Source organism: Antechinus flavipes, chromosome 3 (assembly GCF_016432865.1).
Source record: "Antechinus flavipes isolate AdamAnt ecotype Samford, QLD, Australia chromosome 3, AdamAnt_v2, whole genome shotgun sequence".
Classification (NCBI taxonomy): domain Eukaryota; kingdom Metazoa; phylum Chordata; class Mammalia; order Dasyuromorphia; family Dasyuridae; genus Antechinus; species Antechinus flavipes.
In genome coordinates this window covers 134,720,480-134,729,373 of record NC_067400.1, presented here as the reverse complement: position 1 = coordinate 134,729,373, position 8,894 = coordinate 134,720,480, and the positions used below count along the sequence as shown (strand labels likewise).

Here is an 8,894-nt window from a genome sequence, read left to right as displayed (position 1 = left end):
TATGTTGTTTAACATGAAAATAGTGTCCATTTAAAAAAAAATTATCCCTAAAGAAAATGGTATGTGATATATTAAAGCACTAGTTTAAAAAGATGTTTTAATATTTGAATTATATTTTATATATATGATTTCATTTTAAGTACCAGATATAATTTGCTCATTTTGGATATGCAAAAGTTCTTGTTCTTTGTGCCAAGTTAAAAAGCAATAATTTTTTTTTTAAAAACAGGCCTTTTGGGAAATAAGGGATGCTGACAGTTGTGGGTTTTATTAGTGAAGCTTGACTAACTTTATAACAGTTAAAGAAACTGATAAGCTGATTTAAAAAAAAAAGAAAATACATTTTAGAGCAAGTTTTAGTAAGAGATTTTAAAAATATGGAGCACAAAACTGGACTTCACTTAAGAAAACTGTCAGATCCATACACTATTGATAAGCTTATATTTTCCTATTGTCATTTTTAAAATACATTGCTTTGAGTTAAACAAAATAGTACAAAGTTTCAGCTCATAACAATTTGTCATAATATTTTAAAGATATAAATCCTAGATATTGAGTACAGATTATATATTTAGATTTATAGCATTATTTGTAATTCTTAGATTTACATTAAAACAATAACATCACTTTATCAATAGCTATCCTTTTTAAGATACCTCTAATGGATTCCAATTTCTATTATTATTTTACTTTATCTGTAAGGAAAGGAATAATGAAATATAGAGCATATATTCTATCATACTTCTTAAAAGCTCAAAAAAACCAGACAGTTGGAAAACTGAATATTTAAGGGAAAGTAATAACATTTTCCATCCCCTTTAGTTCCACCCTCACCTTTGCCAATTGACAAATTATCTGGATTTTAACTATATTCCTAAAAATTGGAGGGGTTGGACTAGTTGGCCTTTAGCATCTCTTTTAGCTCTTGTGATCCAATGATTTTATAAATAGAATTGTTCAATTATATGTAATTCCCCAAGGGATGTTTTTAGAAATATGTCATAATTTAAAGACCTGAAATAATGCTAGGTACCTTGCTCCACAAATATTAAGCTATTTTTGGAAAGCAACCAAATTAAAATATAACTGTTTTTATTCTGGATAAAGGTTATTAATTTTTGGTTTGCAAACTTAGATAATATACATCAACAATTAGTTACATTTCTTTAAAAAGTCAAATTGTCAACAAATGTATAAGCTGATTTTTGCCACAGAACTTGGGGTAACCTGCTTTGAGGTTCATAAAGAGAGTCTGCCAGTTCTCAGCAGTGTTTGTTAAATTTCAATCTAAAAGACAATTTTGTGAGATGAAAGCTTAAATCTCATTCCTGAAATCAAACCAAAGAAAAACTAAAAATCACATTATAGAAAAAATATTTTTGTTGTTATTCCAGAACATACACACACACACACACACACACACACCACATTTATAGAATTGTGACAGATCAGAGAATTTAAGATATAGTAAAATATCCTTGATGCCTGCTTCATTAGCAAAATCATTCATTAAAATGTTTTATTAAGTGGTATGCAATTCTTTCCATATAAATTCACTCACCCTATACTTAGTATGCAAGTAGTGCAAAAGAGGGTGGGAGAGAAGGGAAAGAGGTGAGACCATTTTCAGAAAGAGGAGGAGTTGAGCAGTCCCAAGGTGGAGCTGTCTCTTGTATTAAATGACACTGGCAGATTAAAGCTCTCTGATGGGGAAGGGCTTAAAGGCTGAGTCAAAAGCCAAGAAGTCTCTTTATTTACGCCTACCTCCCAGCCCTTGGCAGTCTGACTAATAACAAACTGAGCTAACAAGAAAGACTAGAAAGAGAGGAAAGAGAACCTAGCTGCAGCTTACATCTAAAGCCTAAGAAAGCAAGAGTGATCAATTCAAGCTCTGTTTAACATCTTATTTACTGCTTTCGGAAGCTTGCAAATGGTTAACTATATGCAAAAAAAAAAAAAAAAAAAAAAGTCAGCATAGCTGTGAAGTATGCTGTGAATTTTAATTGAGGAAAAAGGGCAACTGCTTCAGGATGGTCTAGCATTCACTCTGCCTGAAAGATTTCCAGTAAAATGTTCTACATTTTCTCTCTTGACCTGGAGTTTTAACTTTGCAATGCTGCAGCTATGTCTGGACTTGCAGAAAAGTGACATGTAAGAAGAAATCACTTAGTGGTGGGTTTGTTTATCTGTTTGATGTGTTTTGCATTATTTAACAAAGCCTGAATTATTTCAAATTGCTTTCCCAACTGTGCATTTTGTAACTGACTGTGTCTAGAGGAGTGTCTGCTGTACAGGTAAGGTGAATGTTTCAAATGGTTTCCAAGTAGTTTTGTATCGCTCTTTTAATTTTCTTAATTAATTGTTTTGCTACAGTTGTGTCATTTGTGTGTAACTTTGCTTTAAGTGATGTTGAATTTCCTAGTCTCAGTCACTGGCATTCCTAATATAGTACCAGATGCCTGTATTCTAAGAGGAGACATTTAGTAAAACAGCTGGCTGTGCAGAATAGTTGGGATAGTGGTAGATTATATAGTACAGTTGGATATTGTGAGCTAAATGCAGGCTTTTTTACTTGTAAATATTTCTAAGTATTCTTGATTTCAGTATGAGCAAAAATTAACAAATGTATTTGCTATTTAATCTCCTGCTTGGAGACATTTTTGTGTGTCTCTGTGTGTGATATAAACAGAAAGGTATTTAAGATGAATTAAGCATTATAATTTTTTTTTATCAGCAACAACTTATTTCTCATATTTGACTATTTCTGGAAAACCTAAAAAAAACAAACACATGGATTTCATAGATCTTTCTGAGTCTCTCCCTCTTTTTTTTTTTTTTAACTTAGACTTTGCAGAACATAATTTCCCTAAGATGTAAAGGAAAATGTGGAATGAACATCTGGAAATTATCTCCTGTTTTCCTAAAGTCCTTAACCTCACAGAATGGTTCATTATATTTCCTCCTATAGCATATAAAGGGGTGGGGGAGTTCATTGTTTGTTATTTTGAGTGAATCACAACTTGTGGACTGAACTACATGTTGCTTGCTACAAAAACTGAAAGTATATTGAATATATTTCTCATGATCCTGAATGTCTCAGAAACATTTCACACTTAGAAGCTTCTCTAGCAATTTGTTGGGGAAGGAAAAAAAAATGTTTTTCTCTCCTTTATTTGCTAGAGAATTAAAAATGACTAGTACTTTAAAAAAGATAATTTGTACTACCATCAAATTTCTACCATTCAATTTTTGAATCCTATGCTGTGTTTCTAGGGTGGAAGTTATTTTGTGTGGTTTTCATTATAATGTCCTATTTCTCATATGAATGTGTCATTATTAAAATAGAAAAGGAAAAACAACACCATAAATTAGTGACTATAATAACATCCACTCTCTGTGTATGGGTGGGTGTGAGATTTTCCATCTTAGCTGATAGATAATATTATAAACAACATTTCAGGAAAGAGAATAATAGATCAAATTAATCTTTAGTATTGCCTGATTGGAATTTACATTGATTCAAGACCTCTTCAATCTATAGATTAAAAAAAAAGTTTCTGTTAAAATACTTGAATCTCCTTTAATGAAATAGCATATGTGGTGGTGTTATTCTAAGTTAATTTTCATTGTCAGTTTACCAAATCACTCATATCATATTCTCAAATGCTCCTGTTAGAGTACAGTTAGTTTCAGAGGTCATTGTAAAAAAAGTCTTTAAGCTCTTAATAAGGAAACACATCAGCTGGTTAATTATGTGATGACATTCAGCACCCTCTAGCCCGTTTCAAAACTATGCTTGGGGAGGTCAACTGGCATTTGCTAGTAGGTTATTTGAGAAGCAGCTTATGTTTTATCTGCCTTTAGTATAATAACCTACAGCACAGGTTGTATTTTAGTTCAGTGTTTCTTCTTGAAAGCTTTGTAATAGATTGTAAATATTCCTATGATTTCATTATGAGCATCAAAAAAACTTCTCTCTGTGTGAAATTTGATCGTCTTAATTTACTGTGCCTTATGTAAAACCTAGTATGAGCTCTACCACATGGTTCCTGGTAAGGTTATGCTATCTCATAATGCTTTGCACCATAAAAACCTAAATGTAAAGTTGTTTATCAGTAATATGTTTCTGATTTTGGCTAATCAGTGGTAACATTTCCCTAAGTTATGGCTTTACTAATTGCTTGCCTTGGTGACTTGAAAGTGTTTTTTCCTCAAGTGTCTGTAGATTTTAGCAGAAATTTGAGGTACTCTTGACATTTAGCCAATGTATCAATCTACTGAAAAAGTAATTCTAATGACTAAATCACAAGTTGAGAATTAGGAAGTAAAGAGCTCTCCTTTCAAACTTTACTTTCTTGCATTTTTTTTCCCCTTTCTTTCTGTATTAGATAAAACCTATGCATTTTATTTTTCTTTTAAATCAATAACTCATCATGTTTAGGATAGAAAAATATCAGTATAACCCCAAAACATATATAACTCAAACATATCAAATACATGAATCTTTTTTTTTTATTCTGTTAAATGTTTTAGTATGTTTCAGATCTGTATTTTATTAATGTTAACTTTAAGAAAAAAAGATGAGGATTTTATATAAAAATGATATCAGTTTTTTTGAAAGTAATTCTTTATATCAATTTTATAACCTGGGGTGATAGAATTAATAGAAAGTCTGATCTTATTCATTTCCTAATAAGAAATATATTCTTTAGTAAATTCATAAGCTTCTCACAGAAAGAATATTTTAATGTTCAACTAAGCAAATGATAGTTTGAAAATGTGTAAGAGAAAATGCCCTTCACTGCCCTAACTGAACTTCCATGATATTCAATTTTTATTTTGCAGAATAAGAATTCATTGAACAACAACATGAAGCTCTGGATTCATCTGCTATATTCAGCTTTGATTGCCTCAGCTTCTTTACAGTCTCCACCTGCATTGTTACCAGTTAGAGGATCTTGTGATTCTCTATGTTCATGTGAGGAAAAGGATGGTTTACTGCTTATAAACTGTGAGGAAAGAGGTATCAAGACATTATCCCAAATAAATGTTCCACCATCAAGACCCTTCCATCTATTTTTATTAAAAAATGGATTGACTACACTACACACCAATGACTTTTCTGGACTTACCAGTGCCATCTTAATACATCTTGGATTTAATAATATTGTGGATATTGAACCTGGTGCATTTAATGGCCTTGGCCTTCTGAAGCAACTACATATTAATCATAATTCTTTAGAAATTCTGAAAGAGGACACTTTCCATGGCCTAGAGAACTTGGAATTCCTTCAAGCAGATAACAATTTCATCACGGTGATTGAACCAAGTGCCTTTAGCAAGCTCCATAGATTAAAAGTCTTAATTTTAAATGATAATGCCATTGAGTTTCTTCCTCCAAATATATTTCGCTTTGTCCCATTGACTCATCTGGACCTCCGTGGTAATCAACTGCAAACTTTGCCATATGTTGGGTTTTTGGAACACATTGGCAGGATATTGGACCTTCAGCTGGAAGACAATAAATGGGTCTGCAATTGTGACTTATTGCAGTTAAAAACATGGTTGGAAAATATGCCTCCTCAGTCTATCATTGGTGATGTTGTTTGCAACAGTCCTTCATTTGTCAAAGGAAGTGTTTTAAGTAGACTGAAAAAGGAATCTATCTGTCCTACTCCCCCAGTACATGAAGAATATGAGGATCCTTCAGGGTCATTACACTTAGTGGTGACCTCGTCTATAAATGATGGTCATATATCAACCAAGACAACATCTATTACAAAAAGTCCTACCAAAGTACCCGGTTTAGTATCTTATGCTACAAAGCCATCCACTCCACTCCCAGGACCTTATTGTCCAGTTCCTTGTAACTGCAAAGTCCTTTCTCCATCAGGACTTCTAATTCATTGCCAGGAACGAAATATCGAAAGTTTATCTGATTTAAAGCCTCCTCCACAAAATCCTAAAAAACTTATTTTAGCAGGCAATATTATTCAAACTCTAATGAAATCTGACCTGGTGGAATATTCCACTTTAGAACTGCTTCACTTGGGGAACAACCGAATTGAGATTCTTGAGGAAGGGTCATTCATGAACCTTAGCAGATTACAAAAGCTCTATCTTAATGGTAACCATTTGACTAAATTAAACCGTGGCTTATTTCTAGGACTCCACAATCTTGAGTACCTGTACCTTGAATATAATGCTATAAAGGAAATATTACCTGGAACTTTTAATACAATGCCAAAACTTAAGGTCCTCTATTTGAATAACAATCTACTACAAGCTTTACCACCTCACATTTTTTCAGGAGTTCCCTTGACCAGGATAAACCTCAAAACAAACCAGTTTACACATCTGCCTGCAAGTAACATCCTAGATGAACTGGATTTATTGATCCAGATTGAGCTTGAGGATAATCCCTGGGACTGCTCTTGTGATTTAGTAGGTTTACAGCAATGGATACAAAAACTAAGCAAAGATGTAGTTACTGATGACATTCTCTGTACATCCCCAGGGCATTTAGATAAAAAAGATTTAAAGTCATTGAATAGTGAACTTTTATGTCCAGGCCTAATTAATAGTCCATCCCAACCAACCCACTCTAGTTTTATAATTGTCACCACTCCTACAACTACAACCAATACTGCTGATACCATTTTAAGATCACTCACAGATGCAGTTCCACTTTCTGTTTTAATTTTGGGTCTGCTCATTGTGTTTATAACTATTGTGTTCTGTGCTGCAGGAATAGTAGTTCTTGTCCTCCATCGTAGGAGAAGGTGCAAAAAGAAACAAGTTGATGAGCAAATGAGGGACAGCAGTCCTGTGCACCTTCAGTATAGCATGTATGGTCATAAGATGACACATCATACTACTGAGCGGCCCAGTGCATCAATGTATGAGCAGCATATGGTGAGCCCAATGGTTCATGTCTACCGAAGTCCATCTTTCAGCCCCAAACATCTAGAACAAGAGGAGGAGAAAAATGACAAAGACGGAAATGACTCAAAACATCTCCAGAGGAGTCTTCTAGAAAGGGAAAATAATTCACCTCTCACGGGTTCAAATGTGAAGTATAAAGCTACAGATCAAACAGCAGAATTTCTATCCTTCCAGGATGCCAGTTCCTTATATAGAAACATCTTGGAGAAAGAACGGGAACTTCAGCAACTGGGGATCACAGAGTACCTGAGAAAAAATATTGCCCAGCTCCAGCCTGAGATAGAGGTGCATTATCCTGGAACACATGAGGAGCTAAAATTAATGGAGACATTAATGTACTCCAGACCAAGGAAGGTGTTAGTGGAAAAGACAAAAAATGAGTATTTTGAGCTCAAAGCTAACTTACATGCTGAACCTGACTATTTAGAAGTCCTGGAACAGCAAACATAAGACTACACTTTGGGGGTTTGGGAAGGAATGCTATGATTCTGTTTAAAGTCAGAACATTGTAAATAAAAGTGCCTTAAAATAGTGTATTATAAATCAGAATTTAAGCACAGCAGTAGTGCTGGGATGGAAGGGTATGGGCAAAAAAAGAAAATGAAACTCAGGGATCACTGGTAGAAGCCATCGTATTATTTTCGGACCCCAAATTAAATCAAAACTTGTATGTAATTAATCATGCAAAGAAGATGATCATAGATCTCTAGGGTTTTTTTTTTGTTTTGTTTTGTTTTTTAGTTTTTTGGTCAATCCTCTTACATACTTAATTTGGGAATTAAACATTTTAAGTTGAAATTCTGTTCCCAATGATTCAATAAGAATTGGAATATATCACTTTAAGATATGTTTGTACATAAAATTTTAAAATTAAAAAGCATATTGATTAAATGCTTAGTATATGCACTACAGGGGGTAAACATTGTCTATAATTGCACTTTTCTCATAACAAGCAAAACTGGAATTTGATTAATCTAAATAGAATATAAAAGGATATAGTTAGCTATGTATAACTCCAGTGGCATAAAAAAAGCTGAAATCTGTGAGATTTATTTATCCATTGCTACTGTGAAAGGTCTTAAACATAAAAGATGACCAAAATAAAATAGAAACAAAAACACTAAAAGTTCAGGAGAAAGGAACAAAATCTCTTATTTTTCTTCACATAGGGGTTATATCCAAGTTTGGACAATCTCATTTTCAATGCTGCTGTAATCTGTTGTATGATCACATATTCAATTTCAATCCTTAATCTTGGACAATTTTGAAGCTACTGAGAATCCACTGTAAATATATTTAGTGTAAGTAAGTTTGGTTTCTTTCACAGCAGTGGCTTCTTTGGTGGATTTGATTGTTCATGAGAAAATTAATTTCACTGTAGCCATCAATTTAAAGGTGTAAAACAAAAATTGGGTGTGTGTAGAGATCATTGTTTTCATTTTATCTGTAAAGATGCAAGTTTGCCCCAAATAAGTAGCAAAAGGCACTTCTGATGGTAAGTTGTACAAAGGACTTAGAATGTGGAGCACTGCAGCTTTATTTTACAAGAAAATATAGCTAGATTTCTATAAACTATTTATTCTGTACAGTTTTGTATATATATTTTTTGGTTCACAAAAATAATTATTCTTGGGTGCCTTTCAAGGGAATTGCTCACTATAAATAAAACTAAATTGAAAAAAAAAGTCTTCTTAAAATTTGCTTTTTTAAAATTCTCTCTGATCTGCAACTCAATCAAGTCAGGAGTCCAAAAAGATGCTTCTGTCTGTTGTCATGTACACAGAAGCATCTTGTTCACAGTGTGCAAAAAAGGCTATTCAATTTCTGGGCATGATTGACACAGTGCCAAACTGAAAATCTGACCAGAATTTCCCCCCTACAGCAAATTCTTTTCACATATAATACACATTTTGGTCATTTCTATTTTCTCCCTTTTGGTTGTTGAATCA

At 33.2% G+C, this 8,894-nt stretch overlaps 1 protein-coding gene across 3 annotated transcripts; it reads left to right on the top strand.

The window, feature by feature from the left end:
• Window positions 1–1,657: 1,657 nt before the first annotated feature.
• SLITRK6 (SLIT and NTRK like family member 6) lies at window positions 1,658–8,630 on the top strand. Of its 3 annotated transcripts, none has more exons than XM_051983991.1 (2): window positions 1,658–2,151; window positions 4,846–8,630. In XM_051983991.1, the coding sequence occupies exon 2, from the start codon at window positions 4,870–4,872 to the stop codon at window positions 7,393–7,395; it is 2,526 nt and encodes an 841-aa protein (XP_051839951.1). In that variant the 5' UTR covers window positions 1,658–2,151; window positions 4,846–4,869; the 3' UTR covers window positions 7,396–8,630. The 3 variants fall into 3 exon arrangements, with proteins under 3 accessions (XP_051839951.1, XP_051839950.1, XP_051839949.1); XM_051983990.1 differs by having other exon boundaries at window positions 1,658–2,294; XM_051983989.1 differs by having other exon boundaries at window positions 1,659–2,172.
• The last annotated feature ends 264 nt before the right edge of the window (window positions 8,631–8,894 follow it).